Raw genomic sequence first — 21,359 nt, forward strand, 5'->3', positions numbered from 1 at the left:
TCTCACCCCCCACCCTCTCAGACCAACCTCCCACATGCATTCTTTTCATCCACCCCGTATACTACAATAAGTTAGATGATTCCCGACGCATCCTTCCTCTCCCATTAATTATATCCCTTTCCTTCTCCACAATGATGTCTAGTCTAGTCTAGTCTACACATACACAGCCAATACATGTAGGGATCCTGGAAAATTGCAGACGTTCGTCCACAATTTTTCTTGTCATTATTAATGTTTGTGGCACATATTGAATATGACACAAGCATTAAAGCGGCCAGGCCAACTGTGCAGCGTACAAAATAAAGATGATTCAAAATTATACGGCAATCAAATTATTCATTCAATGAATAATTTAATCAGCGGATTATTTTGAACCTTGAATAAGGAAGAAACGTGGACAACCGTACACAACCGTTTCAATTTTATGGGGGTTTGATAAATCGTTGGGAGTGACTTTGCTAAGAGGGTTAATGTCACTCCTTTGGTCCTGGGTTCCTGGGATGGGACAGAAGTATTTAGCCCTGCCCTGGCTAATAAGCCAGGGTTATAGCGCCCTTACTCGCTCTCTGAAACAATAGAGAAAATTGGCGAAATCGGTTAATTAGTAGTAATATAAACAAAAAACGCATAAAAATACAAACCAACAGACAACTCACCTTCGACAAAAATCCATCCATTCTATATCCTAATAGGCAGTACAGGATCATGAAAACAAAAACCTTCCGCGTTGACGGAAAACACAAATAACTGTACCGTATATTTCACAATAGGCCAAACCGATACGAAAAATCGACTGAGAAATCATTGCTATTTCTATTTGGACAGAATAATTCCAAAAAAATGTAATAAGTGTAATTAGCATTAGGGTTATATACATGAATATAAAAACTTTAGTTAGGTAATCTAGCAAAAATATTTAATAGATTTAACCCAATTCAATGCTTAGCCATCAAAAACTTCGCAGCAAACAAAGCAAAATATCCCATTTCATGCTCCTTCTTGTCGTCAGTGCTGACTGTAGCAGCAATAGTTATTGTAACTAGAGCTAAATTTGACAAATCGTACTCTGCGTTGCGTAAGCTACATAGATTACAGACTGATGACCTGCATTCCCGTTTATTCTATTAGAGGATAGATTATACATCAGTGAAACAAGTAAAATGTAGATCAATTTTCCAATTTAACATGTTATTTTTCTATTTGCCCGTGTAATGCAGAAATCAAATACATACGCTACATTTAAATTGGAAAAGTTTGCGTATCGTTCGGCTTTCCGAAATGAACCGTGAACTAGAAAATAATAAAAAATTATAAAAAATTATTCATTGATTAGGGCAACTTTTAAAATACAATAATAAAAGGAAAGCTCTCACCCGATCATCGTCCAAATGTCCTTGAGTATATAAATTGAATCCCAAAAATTCCGGATCGTAGAAGACTTCTCCGTTGAATTAGGTGAAGGATTTTCTTCTTCTTCGAACAGCATTCGGTATATTTGCAATAACCCTCAGTCACGAGCTCAGTCAGGTATCTGAATCACGGATGGGTCCTGGTGTCCAAAGCCATGAAGAATGTCCGAACATGCTATATGCGGTAGATGTTTTTACTTCGAGTTCCAGTATTTCCTCCAGCTGGCAGATGAAAATTTTGACATTGTGTCGTAATTGGTGCATGTACGAGAGCTCTGTGTAGTCTTCTGGGGTTGTGCATTTTGATATACTCTTGCAGAAACTTTTGGATCTACCGATACCGAAGTGGTATCAGAACTTGCCAACTCAAGGCGTTAGACTTTCCTATGTCCCGACATCTGTTATATCTTCTTTATGATTTACTCTTAATCTTGCTTCAACCATAAATACAGTACAACATTAAAACTAGTACTAGGACGGAAATATACACCCAGGCTCTTGTGAACAAATCTGGGGAAAATTTAGATTAGGCCGCAAGCAACATTGAGAGCCTCTCCCTGTTTACCCTCCCTCTCGATTATTACGACGTAACTATAAAATTTTCCATTAATTTCCCAGTTCATATAGGAAGTCGACGGTGTTTACTAGAATATTATGCAAAGAGTTGAGTAGTAAATGTGGAAATGACCTAGTAATATACAGAAGAGAAAGACCCCAAAGAGAATTTCTCACTGCCCCCCACAACCCAATCTAAATTTTTGCAAGAAATAATTCCTTCTTAACCGACTTGCAAATGCGCAATATTATCAGGCATAAATAATATATTAAAATAAATCGTAAAGTAGAATGAATCAACATCACCGAGATTATTCTGCGTCTTGTGTCCCTCCAGAACCGTCCTATAATATGATTCTTGCAAAACTAACTTATTCAATTGACATAACTTCTTGTCCACTTCTTCGGAAATTTGTAATTCCTGAACCACTTGACAACGAGTACAATAGAATCTTGAAAACAGAAAATAATCTAATTAACACAAATCTGGAGAAACTTTTCAATTTTTTAAAGCAATTGACGGGAGCGAAAAAATAATTCCCCTTTCCTTCTCCACAATGATGTTAACATGAAGACAACATTGAAGTCACGCTGATTAAGCTATATAAATATTATATTATTTTATTGTTTCAAGTGTGTCAGTATCGACATGTTGCTTATCAGGTTCGCGACAGTCGGGCAGTTATATACGCTCATTAAGTGTAATAAGAATGTAATAGACGTTTCCACAATGTTATATTGAACATATCAAGCCATTAAATCATAGTTTGGATTAAAACCGGTTTTTTTTTAAATAGGAAGCTAGGTTGGAATTGATTTAATGTCAATTGAACATAGAACAATTCACCGAAAAAATGCATAGCTTTCAACATTTGCTGAACATCTTTTTATTTATTTTGAAAATGCGTAGAGTTGAGACGAAAACGTGATATGATTAATAACGAGGATAACACTTTCCGAAAGTGGAGGGAAATTTATGAAAAATGGCGCTTTCCGTTGAACTCTAGCGGTCACTGATCTATTTTTGTTAGCGTTTGATTTTTTTGCATTACCAATTATATGAATATGTAAAATAACTGTTCAAAAACAGTAATTTTTGGTCAAGATAATTTCGAAACCGCCTATTTCGAATATTTAATATCTTCGATTAATTTTACAAACGTTGAACAGCACATAATCTGATAAAATAATTGTGGCGTTATATGATTCAAAAAGTATTTATAAAGAATTTACTCTTCAAACAAATTTTCCGGAGTGCTATTATAAACCACTTTGTTGAAGACATGAAGGCTCCATGTGTTTAGGGTATCAAAATATGTTAGGCTATTTGTATTTACCTTTGAAATAAGTTATTATGATTTTGCTGTTTATGATAAATCTCTTCTACTGTTTACAACCAAAAAATTTACATTTTATCTAAAGTTTGAGTTTGCGAAGCTCAGAATAGAAAGTTATATTAGAAAAAAAATAGATTTAAAAACATTTCATGAATATCATTTTATAGCTCGATATACTCACTACACGTAGTATTCATGTCTTCTATAAAGTTGTTTTAAATGATAGTCTCAACAAATTCGCTAAAGACACGAAATCTATTACTATTTTTCGAAAAATTTATTATCCATAATTTTAAAACTTCAAAGATGACGGTTTCGGAATTATGCCCTTTGGACAGTAAGTTCGATTTTCACCAAACCCCCACCAAACCGTACCAAAGTAAGTAGTAAAAAGTCGTTCTATATTCGTCCACAAGAAACTTCTTCGAATACTGCCTATCTATTATAATACATTGAATACGCGATTTGACCAGCCTCCGATTTAGTCTGCCCCCGATTTTGTCAGCCTAATATGAAAATATGTTACAGTCAGCCGCTGTCAGACCTACAATCGAGCCAAGTGAACAACAGGCCTCTCGATCTAGTGTACATTGTCTCGAGAACAAAGGAAGCATCGGATTATTCTTGTTACCATGAGTAAAGTTGACGAAAAAGCTTTACTCCGACCCAACGCTGCGGTCGTTGCCTTGAAATTTCGTTCAACGCACCCGAGTTTTTGTGAAGTGGAATACCTTTTGAAGGTAAAAATGCAACTTAGACTCACGGAAGTGTTGTACCTTCAATATCATCATCTTCACAGTGCAGTGTTAATATCATTCAATACGTTAGCACAAGCTGAGCGTTTCGTTTTGCAGAACAACTTAAAACACGTGGTTGGAAGTGACAACGTTGAAATTGAGATTCCCGTTTATATTTAAAATGATTATATAGATGTAAAGTTATCCGTTACACCTGATACTTGGAGAAACTTCTTCCCGGGTACTCCTAACGGCGTTTTTATAGTGAGGATACTGGTCGAAAGGCCCATACCCTCCTACTTGACAATAAAACTAAAAACTCACGGAACTACAATTAAAAAAACTACGCTATGCACCCATGAGGGGCAAACTCCTACATGCAAGTATTGTAATCATACAGCACATCATGGATAACCTTGCGCAGAAGATGCAGAGGAAGACGCATCTCAACCGATTGCCAACTCATCTACGGCAAACGAACCCAAAATAGAGTTTTCAATACCAATGCCTAAACCACAAACGGTGACCAAATTTGTGGCAGCAGTTGCTCAGACCATAATGACAACCACAAAAGAAGCATCCAGCACCGCAAAATCAACTGTAAGCAACATCGGCAAGGAAGGTAATAACAATGACGGATTTACACTGGTCAACAAAAGTGCAAAAAACAGGGAAAAACATCTGATCGCGGACACCAAGCCGGCTTTGACCCGGACGTGAAAAACAAAAAAGAATTAAATGACCCTCCAGATGCAGATTGCCAGCAAACCCCGCGAAAAAAGGTCTCCGCTCGCAATAAAAAGTTGCGCACACGAGATCCAATATTATAATATTTGTTTTATATTTTTATTTTTACATTTGTAAATATATAAAAGATGCACGGCTCCGTTAAGCTACCGCTATAAGCCGTGTCAAATAAACGAATTATAAAAAAAATGAAAATATGTTTGATGTCTAGCAGACGAACAAGGCTGAATTCGAGTAAATTCTTTATTGAGCATGTTTTACTTGTCTTAAGCGGTAGAAATCACAAAAAAGCATATTTCCGGAATTTTTTTAAATGCAATAAAGATGTGCATCGAGATCTTGTCAAAAGGTATTCATAGTACTAGTTGTGAAGCACAAAAAATTCGGTTTTTTGGTGCATCATTTTCAAGACCTTGAATCACATTTTAGACCAACACAAAAATTTCAATTTTTTGAAAATTCTATAGTGACGTATCCCCTTGAAGATGCAAATATGAAATTTTTTTTTTCACGCTGAAAGACCCCTTTAAGAGAAATTTATATTAAATAATCAGAAATAGTTATCAGACTATACATCAAGGGAAGGGTAGAATATTATTATTAAAGAAAGAAAGAAAAAAATATGTCCCGATTTAATGAATGCCCCCATTTCGTCACCCTTAAATCCACCAAGGGGCTGATAAAAACGGGTCTTTACTGTATTTATTATTTACTGTGTCCCACATTAATAAGTAAGTACATCCCATTTTTTTGAGGATATTTTTTTTCAATTGCATCGAACTACACCAAGTTTTTGATAGTTTTCAATGTGTTATTTTATCGACAACTTGCAAAATTTGGCGAGCCTTTGCCCATTCGTGCGTTAGTTTATATTCAAAGATTATCCTGAATGAAATGGTATACTTAAGGGTTTATATGTTACAGATTGAGAAAATACAGTAATATTCAGCTTTTTTCCTCAATCTAATTTCTTTGTTCTGTGCAACGGCAGATATTTACTTAAAAACTCGTCTACAATTACAGTGAAATGTTACAAAGTATTCTACTTCAAAAAGGCGTAATTTGTAGAGGACCCCTTTAACTCAAAATTTAATTAATCTTTTCATATCGATTTCAGAATTCGGCCAGTGCAGATAAGCTTTCGGTAAATCATAGGGGCTCAATCCCAAGTACTTACAGGGTTACAAAACTTCTTTTTACTATATTAGTTCTGGAATTTGCGTTTCGACTTCGTCTTATCAAAATCTGACACTAACTTAGGCTGGTCTAAGCTAGCGCCGGATTGACGCTAGCTCAAAAAAACGGAGACAATTAGCAAACCCCTAGTCAAGCGTGATGTTCCACAAGAAAAGGAGCTCATTTCAAGCTGACGAGAACTAATGAAATTGAAAAATGTATTTTGGCTCAGCAAGCCAATATAGGATGCACAATGCTATAGTTCTCCTTAGTGGAGAACAATTTAGGTAAAAACTATTTTTCCTCCATTATGGAGACAATTGTTTAAAACCATCTATGCGCGTGAAGATTACAAAATCTATAACGAAATTTACGTTTCGACTTCGTCTCATCAGAATCCGACACTAACTTAGTGACAGGACTAAGCTAGCGCTGGATTGACGCTAGCTCCATTGGAGAAAATAGTTTTTACCTAAATTGCTCTTCACTAAGGAGAAATATAGCATAATGCATCCTTTTATTATACCTTGATAGATGGATAGAACTTTTAAATGTGCACAGAGTAACTGTGACCAACGATATATTTGCGGCCAGTTGGTAGCTTACGATTTTTTGTGATCTATCTATCAGAAAGAAGGCGAATGCGAACTAAAGTCTTGTTGTGGTGTAATTAGTGATGTCAATTTTTTAGTGTTCAGAACTGCATTTCGGAGAAAAAAAACTGAAAAAGCTTAATAAACGATATCTCACATATATTTTACTCTATTAGACTACATATTTTTAAAACCATAAGTGCACTATATACATTTCAAATATGTTATATCTAAGGATTTTTTTCTATCACGGTCTGATTTATTGCTAATGCTGATAGGTATTCAAAGGGTTAGTCAAGGTCATCGTGTTTGCTGCCGTCGCCTGGACCGGGAGCTGGTACAAACTAGTGTAGCCAACGTAATGCATCCGAGTCCTGCAGCCGTTCCACATGCGTACGCCAAAACACTTCGATAGTAATCTGGGCAATCATTTCGATTCTTACATTTCCTGAAAAAATAAAATTTTAGTCTTGTAATTTGAAACACGTTCCTCCAATAAAACCTATTGCTTACATAGATTCAATGACCACCACCACAACTCCAGTAATGAGCTTATCGGTGAACGTGACGGCTGAATAGATGAAGCCTCCCTGGTCGGCGTGCTTCCCGATCATATCGGCAGTAATGCACAAACTACTGATCATCGTGATCGAGCTGCCAGCGCCGAACAACGATGCGATAGCTAGCAGCTCGATGGTGCTGAATGTGGCCGAATCCGATGACAATGCTATCCACGTGCACACGCTAAGGCTAATACTCGAACCGAAAAAATACATGAAACTATTCCCCACGTACTTGTTGACGAATTTCAGCACCACCGATGCAATGAAAGATGCCAGGAAGGACACCAACGGAACGGTTGCCAGGTGTTCCACACTGGCGTTATTCTGTATCGGATCCGGCTGAAAGGCGCGTTCGTCGAGCCAGAGTGGCATGTAGACCAGCGAGGTTGTCATGAAGAGACGCGAGAAAACGTAACTGTGGAGAGATGAACGATAGTTGAATTGTATGCAGACATATTTAAATGCTATTAGAATAAAATGTAGTTCTGTCCAGATTTTTTTTTCAAGACAAACTGTACTGCTCGTTACATGTTTATTGTATTAAAATTGTGTGAATCTTTTCTCCGTGATACTCACAGTAGTGCATTTTGATAAAGTAGCGGAGATTTGAAGAAATTTTTCTTCGGTTTCCTCAATACGACATCATCTTTGGCAGTTGCTGCAACAGTATTGTTTGCGACGGAACCCGAAGGCCCGGTAATTTCAGCATTTGGCGTAACACTATCAGAGTGCAGTAGGCTTTGTGTCTCCAAATCTCGCTCCCGCTTGCTGCTGGCTTTGATGACATTATGCTGCAAAGAGGTGTGCCTGCGATGTTCGTACCCGGTGAAGGTGAGCGAGAAGTTGAAAAGGACGGACATGGAAACACCGACCAGGGTTAGTATCAATGAGATATCCTGTTTTCGGTGTAATATGATAGGGTGAAGCAATTGAAAGAGAAGAAAAAAGAACACAGTTAGCAGTGAAGTGTGGCACAAACAGAGCAAAGCCCTAAAAATGTCAACTTACACGGAACCGATAGGCATCACCGGCCCCAATCTGGTTGTCTGCAGTTGTACGAGTTCGCAGTACTGCCCAGGTAACAATGTAGACCACTACGTTCGATACGATGGAGACCGAATAACGTACAGCCGTCAAATCTGATCGGTCCTTCTGAGATCGTGACAGTTCCGGTATCATGGCTAGATGAGTGATTTGGACGATTGGCCAGCCAAATTGGAACAACAGTATCACAATAACGAAGTATACTATTTCCCACCAATGTGGGGCAACGTCACACCAGGGACAAAGCGAGAATATCATCGGAAAAGTTAAGAACACAATGAACGTCCCTGTAATGATACTCGATTACTAATGAAGTATTGTAGAATTTCCATGAAGCTTACCTGCAATATGCCACTGTCTTTTGGTACCGTATTTGTCGGTCACAAATCCTACAATGGGTGTGGCCACAGCATCACCCACCTGTCCAAGCATGACCAGCGCACCTGCCTCGGGCGCTGGCATTCCAAGGACCCCTTGCATAAACAGTAAAGTGTAACTGAACCACACCCCAGCGCACAGGTCATTGTACACGTGACCCAGACCGAAGCCAATTTTCTCCACTATTCTGAGCGTCGATCGTTTCTCCATCTGAGAATCAACTGTGGTTGAACCTTCGCCGGGCCCTCCAGGACCGGTAGGTTCACTTATCGGTGTGATAGTAGTTATTTCCTCAGTTGCACCATAGTTGTGATTCGGAACGGCTGTTCCATTTTGCGGATATTGACGTTCGATCAGACCAGACTTTTCTGTCATTTCGTATGACTTCGTTTCCTGAACTCCAGACGATCACGCGAGATAGTTTGAGCCAGAGCAGCATCTGTTGAGCTGGAAGTACAAAGTGAACAATAATTTTAATACGAAATTTCGTTCAAACCGCTCGTCTGCAACATTTAGCTTAAGGGTTTCAGTGTGAAATAAAAAACATTTTTTGCGACTTTTTTAGAACTTTGCGTGAAGCGAATTGACAAAAACTTTTGTACATTATAATTTATCATTTCCATAACGTTCTGTAATTTTTCGACAAACGACTCGGTAACGAAGCTTTTTGTAGAACGTCTCTGGATAAAACATGATTTGCGGTGTTACTTGCCATTCAAAAACTACTGTCTCAAATGAAAGGTATAACATTCCCATCAGTCGCAATTGATTTTTTTTATTGATCTGACTTCTGGTTCCGGAGTTACGGGTACGATCGCACAGTAAATTCCCACATAAACTGGTATGTACAAATGATGCAATACATATTAAAATGCGTGAAACATTACTTGGTTTCACTGTCTAGACCATTAATGACCCATCGAAGTCGCTTTGACCACATTGGCCACCTATGATGGTTCTTGATGCCCCGGGGGAACTTGCCAAGTCCCTAAGTTAATGTCATACCCATTTCTCAACGAATTCTTTACCGATTTTTACAAACTTGGTTTCAATTCTTATTAGCTGCTATTAATTTCTAATAGATGCAACTTCCGGTTCCGCAATTACAAGGTGATGAGTATACGGCGATAAATGTAAAAAGGTGATTTTATTTCCAAAACATTTTTCCAAAATGAAACCACAACTGATTGGATTTGTAGTTCTAAGACACTAACAATCATTCAAAGTCTTTTTGGCCATATTGGCCACCATCGACTCACTATAGTCGTTTTTTTTTAAATTAAAAACTCGCATCAGTTTCCCGGAGATGGTTGAGCTGATTTTCATAAAATTTGTCTCAAACGAAAGGTACATTATTCCTTTAGACTGCTGTGAAATTTCGTACGAATTGGTTGTATGGTTTCGGAAGTACAGGAAAGATTCGTCAGGTCACTTAAGAAATTCCCATATAAGCCGAAACTAAATTTTTAATTTCAAAGAATTGTCAGAATCTTCAGAAAATTCAGAAATCAAATTCGTGTTTTTGATGCCAAATGTCCTCGAAATGCATGAAACGTCGAATTATCCCAAAAAAAATTCTTAAGCGTTTTTTACAAATTTGATTTCAAATGAAAGATATAATACTTCCATTGACTGCTATTGAATTTCATTCAGTACTGACTTTTGGTTCCAGAGTTACAGATTGGTTATTGCGGTTATATAGGAATTTCCCATATAAACCAGTTAATAGGTTAAGAATCTATTGAAATGAACATCAAATTACTTCGATTCACTGGCCTAGATCACTGATGGTAAATCAAAGATTCTTGGAATACATTGTCCATTATCGATGATTCCGGAAGTCCCGGGTTCCAGACATATTCCAGAACTAAAGCCACTTGCAGTTCGGTGATGATTGAGCCAGTTTTCACTAACCTAGTCTCAAATGGAAGGTATAATATGCAGTTGGATGTTGCACCTAACCCCCCCCCCCCCCCCACACTTCTCCCATTCCTTCCTCTCACCAACTCCCCCATCTCAGACCAACCTCACATCCGCATTCCCTGCATTCACTCGTATACCGAAATTTGTTCCCAACGCATCCTCCCCTCCCACTAATTATCTCCCTACCCCCCAACCCCTCCCACTAACCCGCGTTTCAAAATATTTTAACATGAAGACAACATTGAACTCACATTGATTAAGCTAATTAAATATTATATTATTATTTTTGTTTGTTTCAAGTGTGTCAGCGTCGACACGTTTCTCATCAGGTTCGTGGCGGTCGTGCACTCGTATATACTTAGCAAGTGTAATAAGAATGAAATACATAATAATAATACACAATGTCATATTGAACGTAACCAGCTATTAAATCATAGCTTTGATAAATGAGAAAGGTACAATTGCACCACTAGGTGGATTAAAACAGGTTTTTTAATAATTTTTTGCTTCATGTTGCGAATCATACATATTTTGCAGTTCTAAGTGTCTAATGTGAAAAATCTCAGAAATCAAAAGGAAACTTATTCCGAATATGAGAAGTTGGGGTTATAGAGTCTTTTGTCATCTACACACAAAAAAATAATGAAATTTAAACGACATGTAAATCAATACGAATGTAAACATACAAAGCTTTAATAAAAAATTTGATTGAAAATTGCGTTAAAATCAATGCACTCAATTGAAGCATCAAAAAGCATACGATTTTACACTTTCATACGTGTAATATTACATGTCATTCATTTTACAGCAATATTGGAGTAAAAATACACTGAAGTGCATTGGTTTTCCGTTTAATGAAACTGTAGGTATCAATGAACGTGTCCAATTATGATTAAATTCGTTGAAAAAAGCACGACAAGTCGTGTGGATTTGTGGTGGAACTCAATTTTACATTTATATTCATGCTCCAAATATGTGCATGAAAGTAAACTTAAAATTACAAAATATTTTTTTCTGTGTATATCTCTATTATTCTTCAATCAATTTTCATAAAATGTACAGTGTTGAACGTGGAAAATTCTTGGGGACAAAAAAAATAGATTCGTTACCGGTAAAATTCAGAAACAATGTTGCTCATCTATTCGTGAGCTGACTCATGAATCCTCGTATATTGGTCGAGTCACAATTCGTGCACGTGAAATAATTCTTCAAGGATTCGTGAACTGGTTCTTCATTCGTAGTACATTAGTCACGAGCTATGTTGGATGCTTGTGACATTTTGAAGATATTCCATTGCAATTTCATGCAGCCCATGGTCATGAAATATTCACGTGAACTATTTCACAAAATTTGGAATATTATTCATGGTATCATTTTTGATCCATTTTCATAAAATATAATATAGTTGCGTCCAGCTGCTAGCAATCAGTCACAGGCGTGAGCAGTATATAACTGCTATGAACATCGTTATTCATCTGATATGGTACAGTGTGATGTCCGGAGAGAGAGAACGAAAACTGCGCTGAGGACCAAACATACATCATTGAACCACACACAGCAAAAATTCATGAATATTAATTATAACGTAAATTGGTAAATTAATTCAATAAATATTGACGTAAGCTTAATCTAATACAATTTTCCGTTCAGATTAACATAAATAAAAATCACATCACTCATAACACAAAACTACAGTATATCTCAGTCAATATTACTGCAGAAGATTAAATCTTATCCAAGCGACATAGAAATTTCCACTACTCAACGATTTTTTCAATTACATGTCATTTAAAGAGGCATACAAAATTATGTTTTATTTAAATGCAAATCGTGTAAATTTCGAATCACATGTAATGTTAAGATACAGTTAATGTAGCACATTTGTTACATTAAAATAAATGTATTTTTTTTAGGTTTTATTCGTACTGTGCACCACAAATCGTGTTCGTTATGTTTACAGAACAAGATACTGCAAATCATTCTCATTTTCATGGAGGGTGGGCGTAGCGTAGTTGGTAAATCGATTGCCTTGCACGCAGCGCACATGGGTTCGAGTCCCGACCTCGCGCATAGTGTTAGAAATTTTTCATAAGAGATTTTTCTAACCTTAAGGTTTAAACCTGCATAATCGAAAAAAAAATCACATTTTCATGATCCAGTACATTATTGTCACACTACTCCGAGTAAAAAATCCAATAGTAACCAAACAATAACACACCACTATAAGGCAAAGGGAAATTGCGAATATCATGATCATAAGCATGTGTCACATTACCGCTTCGTGCCAAGTATAAAAATATAGTTAGCTCAAGAATAAAATATCACGATAACGTGCTTATAAATTAAATCATTACTACGGTGCTGCAATCATGAACTCTACTCTGCCCGAAAAATCCGATAGTAAATTCAAGAATAAAATATCGCAGTAATGTATTGGATATATTGTTACAGGGGCGCAAATTTGAAACGATAACAAACTCACGTACGGCAAATATAATCATTGGTTCGTCTTTGGGAAACTATGAGAATTTAACGGACGTAGAACTGTTTGTTCAAATATATGTGCCTTCAGAGTCTCTATATATGCCTTTGTAGCTTGTAGTTGTAAACTCGCAAGAGACGAACTGGAAACTGGAGACATTCTCACTTCTGATCAAACCTTTCAATGCAGAGGCCCACTCCAAAATAATAATGAGTTTAACGGTGATAGCTTTTGCCATACTGAACTGAATGTTTCAAATATTTAACTAAAAATAATTACAACGACTTTGTACGTATTCACGACGAGCGGAACATAACGGAAAACATTATGTTTTTTGGTTAATTGAGAATTTTTCATAAGCGAAATTCGGGTTGATCCTCATCGCTGTGTGTCACTATAATTAGTTTTATTGCTCCAGTCATATCTGTATTTACATTGCTTTTTAAGCTTTACCTATAAAAGAACGAACGCCGATTCTGGACTTTGTAGGCGCATTAGTCACTTCGAATTGCGAGATTGTTGGGTTGCCGACGAGCGGAAAAGGCGCAAGCCGGAGAAAAGACGTGATGTATACAAAAGGAGATAGCCATGGAGTGCAAAAAGAGGAGCTGCCCAACCGTATGCTGTTGCATTGCGCTGAATAGTGCTAGAGATGGGATATATAGCAGAACACAGTTTAGCAAACTTATAATACCGTGTTTATTTACTGTTGAAGATAGGGTTTGTAGTATCTATCAGCATCCGTACCGCCAAAAACTAGTAAATTTCCGAAGCGTGCCGGATATAGGAATCAAAGAGACGCATTAGAAATAATCTTTTTTTTTTTATTTCAATTATAGAGGTTTTAACCTTAAGGTCATTCGCCTCTTCGGGTTAGAAAAGTCTCTTAGGAAAAATTTCTAACCCTATGTGCGGGGTCGGGACTCGAAGCCAGGTGCGCTGCGTACAAGGCAATCGATTTACCAATACGCTACGCCCACTCCCCAGAAATAATCTTCTACAATGTGGGTGTAAGTGACACATTAAGATACTTGGTTGATTAGACTACTTGTTGAGTATACAAAAGCTAATCAATGAAATCACGGTTTTTGGCGCTTAATTTCACTATGAAGTTGGTTTTTGATTTATTTGAAAAAAAAAAAAACGAGTTTCGGTATTTTACCGAGGGCTTCAGTACCGCAGTATCGGTTCTCACCAAAATGGCTCGGTACTAGGAACCCTAGACTTTAGTCTGATTAGTGTCGATGATTACGGATCATCGATTTTGTCAGCCTCATATGAAAATTGATAGTTGGTAGTTTGATTGGCTCTAGTAGATGAACCAAGTTGAATTCGAGTAAATCTTTTCTTGAGCATATTTTCTTATCTTAGAGATCCGAAATACGCAAAAATTAAATTTTTATTCTTTTTAAATTTTGTGCTTTTAGACTCCTTTAAGGAAAATTTAAGCTAAATTATCAGAAAAAGGGTTATGAGGTTATATCTAGAAACTAAAGAAGAATATTTAAAGAGCTTCGGTTTATGTCAATGTATTATCAGCCCAAAATTCACCAAGGGGCTGATAAAAACGGATCTTCACTGTATATCGTAGAGCTGAAATAACGGATTCTCCTGTCAAGTTAAAAGTTTTAAAAAAATCAAAGTTTAAAAGTTTAAAAAAAATTAAAGACTAAACAAAATCTTTTCTCTTTCGAGTGACGAGTTTACTCGCACACTAACTAAACAACTAGATAACGAACTATGATTGGAAGGAATCTGATGAGTCATCATGCTGTTGATGTTTTAATGTGGGTCGGATTGGTAAGAACTGCTACTTACAATTTCCTAAATAACTCGTATTAGATCATCAGTAGTACAACATGAAGAAGTCAGTGTGTAACCTGGATAGATCAGAAGGAATGACTTCTGTGTTGATTCAGCAACTGTATATGTTAAGTATGAGAGTATATCATGTGTATGGTTCTGCTTTTATAGCATATAGCACTACATTGAAGAGGAAGGGTTAGAGAGATAGGTAATACAAAAGACATTTTGTGACGTATGAGAGGGAGAGTTAGCTATAAAGGGACGTAACATGTTATTACTGATAAAAAAATATCGTTAAATAATGTCAATGGTATACCCGGAGTGAGGTAGAATAAACTTTAGCCTGCAGTATCCACGATCTTCTGAGGGATTGTATTAAAATCTGTTGTTACGGTGTTTGTCCCTCAACATCGGACTTTATTCTAGTTTTCGGCAGGGCCGTCGAGAGCCGCGACGGACCCCCGGACTTAAAATACTGACGGGCCCTAGGGTGGATATTATTTGAATATCGATTAGAGCAATTGTACGGTTTCATCCTATCAAATCATTCCATTTTTTATTCAAATGGTTTATTTGATACGGCTTAGTGCGTTAACTTAATTGAACCTTGGGTATTTTATAAATTTAAGATGGATAAAATAAAAAATAAGCGAATAGGAAAACTGACGGATATTAGAGTGACAGGAAAAAAATGAAATCGGCCCACCCCTGCTTCGATTCCTAGTCCCACCAGGAGTACTTGCACCAAATTTGAGGCAAATCCGACAAACCTAGCTACCGGACCAACGTGCCTGAAGTTTGTATGGGATTTTTCGACAATTTACATGGAGAAAACCCACTAACTCGTATTTTTGCCGCTAGGTGGCACTGTATGTATCGTATTATAATTGTAAGTGAAAATAAGAAAGATAATTTAATTGTCTACAACTTTGTAGAAGACTGCTAGTGAATTCGGCTTTGTTAAAAGAAGTTATTGAAGTTTTAGTGACGTGATGTCTGAGTCAGTTTTCCATGGGGCCTAGCAGTGCATGGTTGTGTATCAGTACTCGATTCGCATGAACTAAACATTTTTGTGAAATAACCGTAAGATATAGCTCTATGGTATACTCAGAAGAATTGTAGTAAATAATACTAGCCATGTTTTAGTTAGAACATTTTAGTTCCCCATTCTACCACATAGATGGCGCCAACACTAACTTTTCAACGGAAAGAGATAGAAATTAGGTGTCTTCCACAAAGTTGTAGAACAGACATTTTGCAATAATTCTTCTGAACATCTTGATATTCTATCTCTCTTCAATGAAAAGTTAGTGTTGGCGCCCTCTATGCGGTCATCGTTGGAACTAAAATTTTCCAACCAAAACATAGCTCGTATCTTGTGTTATAATTCTTCTGAACATACTATTGGGCTTAACCTATCGATTATTTCACAAAAATGCATAGTTCGTGGGAATTGAGTACTGATACACAACCATACAATGTTAGGGCCTATGCAAAACTGACTCAAACATCACTTCGTTAAAAGTTTAATTACTTCTTTTAACAAAGCCAGATTCACTAGCAGTCTTCGACAAAGTTGTAGAAAATTAAATTATCTTTCATATTTTCACTTACAGTGATGATATGATTCATACAGTGCCACCCAGCGGCAAAAATGCGAGTTAGTGGGTTTTCTCCATGTAAATTGTCGAAAAATCCCATACAAACTTCACGCACGTTGGTCCAGTAGCTATATCCGATTTGCTTCAAATTTGGTGCAAGTGCTCCTGATGGGACTAGGAATCGAATCAGGGGTGGGCCGATTGAGTTTTCAAAAATTCATTATTTTTCTGGCAGTCTAATGGGTATACATCATTCGACCGTTTCAAAGGTCCTAAGGTTACTGGAATGGATGACAGTGGACCACAAGTCAGGAGCTGGGCCAAAACCAACATAGCGTTGATTGCTTATTTTAAACGGAATCCGAATATTTTAACACGGTACTTGGCAGGAAACTAGATGTTTCGCAAAGTTTCGTCTAGTGGGCCAAGAAAAGAACCTTATTGAAAACGTACTTCAGTTTTTACCGTTATAAAGACAGCACGATCAAAACCAGTTGTGTTGGTCTAATTTGCCGTCCTACCACTATTCCAAGACCGTACAGGAGTGGTATGAGGACAATTTTGTGCCATGAACCCACCAAACTGTTGTGAACTCTATTGGCCATGATTAAGCGCGAACTTCGAATGACCAAAGAAATGGCGCAGTACAAAAAGAAAATGATGAGATATCGTTATCGTTATTGCTGCCTTAACGCTCGCGATCATATGGTATTAATTGCTTCTTACCCTTACAGGTTACGAGTGTGAACCCGTCCAGTCACAAATGATCCCTCGATTTTTATGCATGCTGTTCATTTTGAGGTACTGGATGCGGCGTTTGTGGTTATTATCGCCTGAACGAGTTTTTCTTAGCGGTGTCTGAGCATGCTTTTCTAAAATGTGCCGTCTGAATTCAAAATTAGTACTTATGTAATAAATTATCCTTTCAAAGTGCAAAGACTTGAAATTTTTGAAAAAACTTTTCTTAATGATTTTCTAAATTACATAAACATAGTGGGGAAGTCAAAAAAAATTAAGGGGTTGTACACAGGACATGACCACGGGGACATTAAAAATGCTGCATTTTTCAAGAGCATGCAATATAATTCTCGAATTAATTGTAATAAATCTCCAACAAGTCCCCGCCTCTCAGATCGTGCTAATCAAGATGAGTCCGCATCACGTATATTCGAAATATGAAACGTATGTGAGTTAATACGTACCTACAAATCTCTGAAAACACACCGTCAACCCAATAGACACACATAAAAATAAATTAATTTATCCCATTTGGCAAACTCACAAGCAGCATACACACGTCGCATTCTGTAGTGTTGAACTCAATCCAAACCCACCATACCAAACTACCTTTCCCAACCCATATTGCTAATAATTGTGTGAACACGACTCGAATCGGTCGCATTTCCATTTTCGTGAGTTTCAACTCACGCAGCGCACGATAAACAGCAAGGAAACGGGTGCAAGTTGTACACGGTTTAACTGCGTACGGATTACAGAAATGCCATGGCGTCTACCACTTATTGTACTGTCCGGACGATACAGCCATAATGTTGCTCGATTGGAATGCTAGCATCGATTGACTAAACAGAACCGGGGAACCACTACTTATAATCTCGTGATATTTAAATGGGTCGCTAGTGCTCCCTATTGACGTGAAAACGTTTAATTTTAGAGTTTAGAATGATACCCAGCCCCAGATAGTGCAGTAAGACATTTTCAATGTCAAAACTCATATGCTTCACCTAACAGGAAGATCTAACCACTCTGATACTATTCATCACGTAAGTTACTTCCGTTTGACTTATCAATTGTCCAATAAATAGGTCGTTATTTGTTCGAGTTCTGATCAGAAATTATTTTCAGTTTCCGCAGAAGTAAAGTGATCTGGGAAGTAAAAGGTGGGCGTAGCGTAGTTGGTAAATCGATTGCCTTGTACGTAGCGCCTGGGTTCGAGTCCTGACCCCGCACATAGGGTTAGAAATTTTCCATAAGAGATTTTTCTAACCCGAAGAGGCGAATGACCTTAAGGTTAAAACCTCTATAATCCAAATTAAAAAAAAAAGAAAATCTGGGAAGTGAAAGTTATCCGAAAAAATGACTTTACAACAAAATTTTAAGAGGGAACCTAAAACGATTAACAGACTAATTATTTTTATGCAAGCTTTAAATGCTTCTGATAATACTTAAAATATTTTTTATGGAGATTCGAACAAATTACAGCTTCTTCACGTGTATTGTATCACCAGCCAATTGATTGAGTAAATGCAATAAAACATTTGTAACAAATTATACCAGAATGATTCAATCTCACTGTTAGGTGTTTTTTTGCACTACGTCCAATAGATTCAGAAAATTATTCTGGAAAATTCCTACGAGGACACCAAGTCTCTGCCATGAACATTAAGTTAAAAGTATTCACAAAGCTAGTTTAAATTTCAGGATTTTTTAAATTCTTAATACTATTTTTTTCAATGAGAGAAATGAATTTCATTATGTTACAATTACTGTTTTTATTGTATGAGGTTTTTATATTCTTCTTCAATCTCCATCCACATCTATTTTTATAATCAGATGCGGGCCCCCAAAAAAGACCCGGACCCCCAGGCAGTTGCCCCCCCCCCTCTCGTCGGGCCTGGTTTTCGGCAACATATATTCAAACATTTTATATAGACCCTTGTATGAGATCTCCGAAAAGGGCTTTTAGTGTCAATGAAAGAGTTCATTCGACATCGAAAGCAAATGCTTCATTCGTCCGATACTCCAAATGGTGTTTGATATCCAGTTTGTTACGCTCGATAATAGCCTGTTCGTAATATAGCCTATTACCATAAGCCCAGCAACAGAAATTCATCCTTACAATGCTTTGGAAATTTGCTTGTTTAACGCCTAACATTCTCAATGAGATGCTGCTGTCATACTAATTTTAAACAAGTATCTCTATTAAACCCCTAACAACGAATTGTGACTTTTTGTAGTGAATAAACTCAAACTGTCTTCATCATTCAAATTTACTTGACTTTTCAAAAGATAGTAAGAATTGTTGCATTCGAATGAACTGACTATAGTGTATTCTACTTCACTCCGGTTATGTCGCTGACATTACCCAGCCGTCCTTTTAACATTTCAGAAGGATAATAGTTTTATTGATTTTCTAGAAAAATGTAAGCACATCCTTGTTCGACACCTATTCTTGCTTGATAGTGGTTTTAACCACATTAGTTAGCATATTCCACTGTGAGCCCAGCAAATAGATAGTGATCAAGGTGGCTGAATGGAAGATGTGGTCCTTTTATTCATTTTCACAAAATACAAGGATCAAAACAGATTGCTTAGTGTGGAACGGCAAGTCATCCCCAAGTATGCTGCCCCAAAGTACATATTGTAAATTAAATTGGTTCTGGTCAATAATGGAGCAACATCTCACGGGCAATTGATTTTTTTGCATATTTAAACAGTTAAACATGTCCATTTCAACATCTAACGATTAACCCTTTAAACACATTCTAATTGTGCGCTCAATGCAAACCAGCGGATCTTTCTGTGTACAAATGCTGAGAATTATCATTTCATAGTGTGCAATTCAGATTGTTGCCAAAGCCATTGAGCTAAAAAAAACTTCGGGTGTTAGAACGCTTTTCAAGCCTTGTATGATGAAATGTCGATGTTTACTAAAAACAATGACAAAAATTTGGTACAAAATCAGTCTATCTCTTCTATCGCTATTGGAAGTTTTTAAAAACACCCTGAATTTAAAAGTTGCGCGTAAATTCAATTGTTTGACTCAACATTAGTGACTGACGTGTTCAATAGACGCAAATAAATTATCACGGCCACAAAAGCTATACGTTTTACATTTGCATGTACCAATTAACACTATTGATGAAATTTTGACATAGACTATAGCTATAGCAATATGTACTCACTTTGGGACAACTTCACCAAAACAATTTCGCTGCAGCACACAACAGATCTATTACTGACACGTGTACATATTATCCTCCTGGTTATTATAAGTCGACGTCGATAATGATTTATATTCAGAACAATGCTATCTGCCACTGTTTCATTCACAGATTCTTTATGGATGAGCTGTTCCCCTTTGTTTCCGCACTGTCTGGTACTAAAGCATCTCACCACTAATAGCTAAACCAGATCAGTCAAACATATTTTCACTGTTATCTTGCCAAAAGCTGGATTCACAGATGATTTAAAGAACACTTGCTTCTTTTTACTAAATGACAGAAAAACAACTCTTAACAGATGCCTTCCACTATTATACACACTATAAAACGTCAGCACTTTATCACCACGCTATGATGTTTACATCATCCACAATCCGCCCATCTCGCGTGTGGATACAATATTCACCCTCGATGTGTTGGTGGCACGTGCACCTCTCTGAAAGCCCCAAACCAAAACTACCAAAGCAGCTTCATTGAATGACCACTGCGCGAAGACATCGTAATCGAACGAGCTCTAAACCTAGACTGAAGCCCTTTTCCTTTGCTGGACTGCGATGTAAAAGGCACCGACCGGTAGGGCAAGTACTTCTACAACTTCCCCCTCGAACGTGCGCCATGAGGAGCGGTAAATACGCCAGCGCTATCGCGGAAAGTTAACAACCAACTCCAACTCTTCGGTGCCTGGTACCGGTAACCACATGTATGTACCGTTCTGATTCCAATGTTCGACTGCTTCGAATTCCGGATGTTTTTATTCGAAACCCAAAATATGATAACTAAAATACAAGTAAAGCGCTGACAACCCTTCAACTAATGGTTGAGTGTAAGTGACCGAATAACTGGGTAGTAGGCTAGAAAAACAATCATTCAAAACACTTGTATTTTTTTCGTGTTTGCAATTTTCGTCAAAAAAAACATTGATTTTGTTGTGCGGCTCTCGGAGGAATTTGTTGAAATTAGACCGCATACGTTTGCAAATAGTCAATATTTAACAATTGTTGCTCAAGCGGAATTCGAAGCAGAACGGTATATCGATGCGCATACTT

General features: G+C 37.2%; 1 protein-coding gene across 1 annotated transcript; it reads right to left on the reverse strand.

The window, feature by feature from the left end:
• Positions 1–6,692: 6,692 nt before the first annotated feature.
• On the reverse strand, positions 6,693–21,004 carry LOC131687226 (major facilitator superfamily domain-containing protein 12-like). The gene is made up of 6 exons (XM_058971294.1): positions 20,275–21,004; positions 8,503–8,986; positions 8,126–8,448; positions 7,694–8,013; positions 7,068–7,532; positions 6,693–7,002 (listed from the first exon to the last, which is right to left on the reverse strand). The coding sequence occupies exons 2-6, from the start codon at positions 8,912–8,914 to the stop codon at positions 6,855–6,857; spliced, it is 1,668 nt and encodes a 555-aa protein (XP_058827277.1). The 5' UTR covers positions 8,915–8,986; positions 20,275–21,004; the 3' UTR covers positions 6,693–6,854.
• Positions 21,005–21,359: the final 355 nt, after the last annotated feature.

Source organism: Topomyia yanbarensis, chromosome 3 (assembly GCF_030247195.1).
Source record: "Topomyia yanbarensis strain Yona2022 chromosome 3, ASM3024719v1, whole genome shotgun sequence".
NCBI lineage: Eukaryota > Metazoa > Arthropoda > Insecta > Diptera > Culicidae > Topomyia > Topomyia yanbarensis.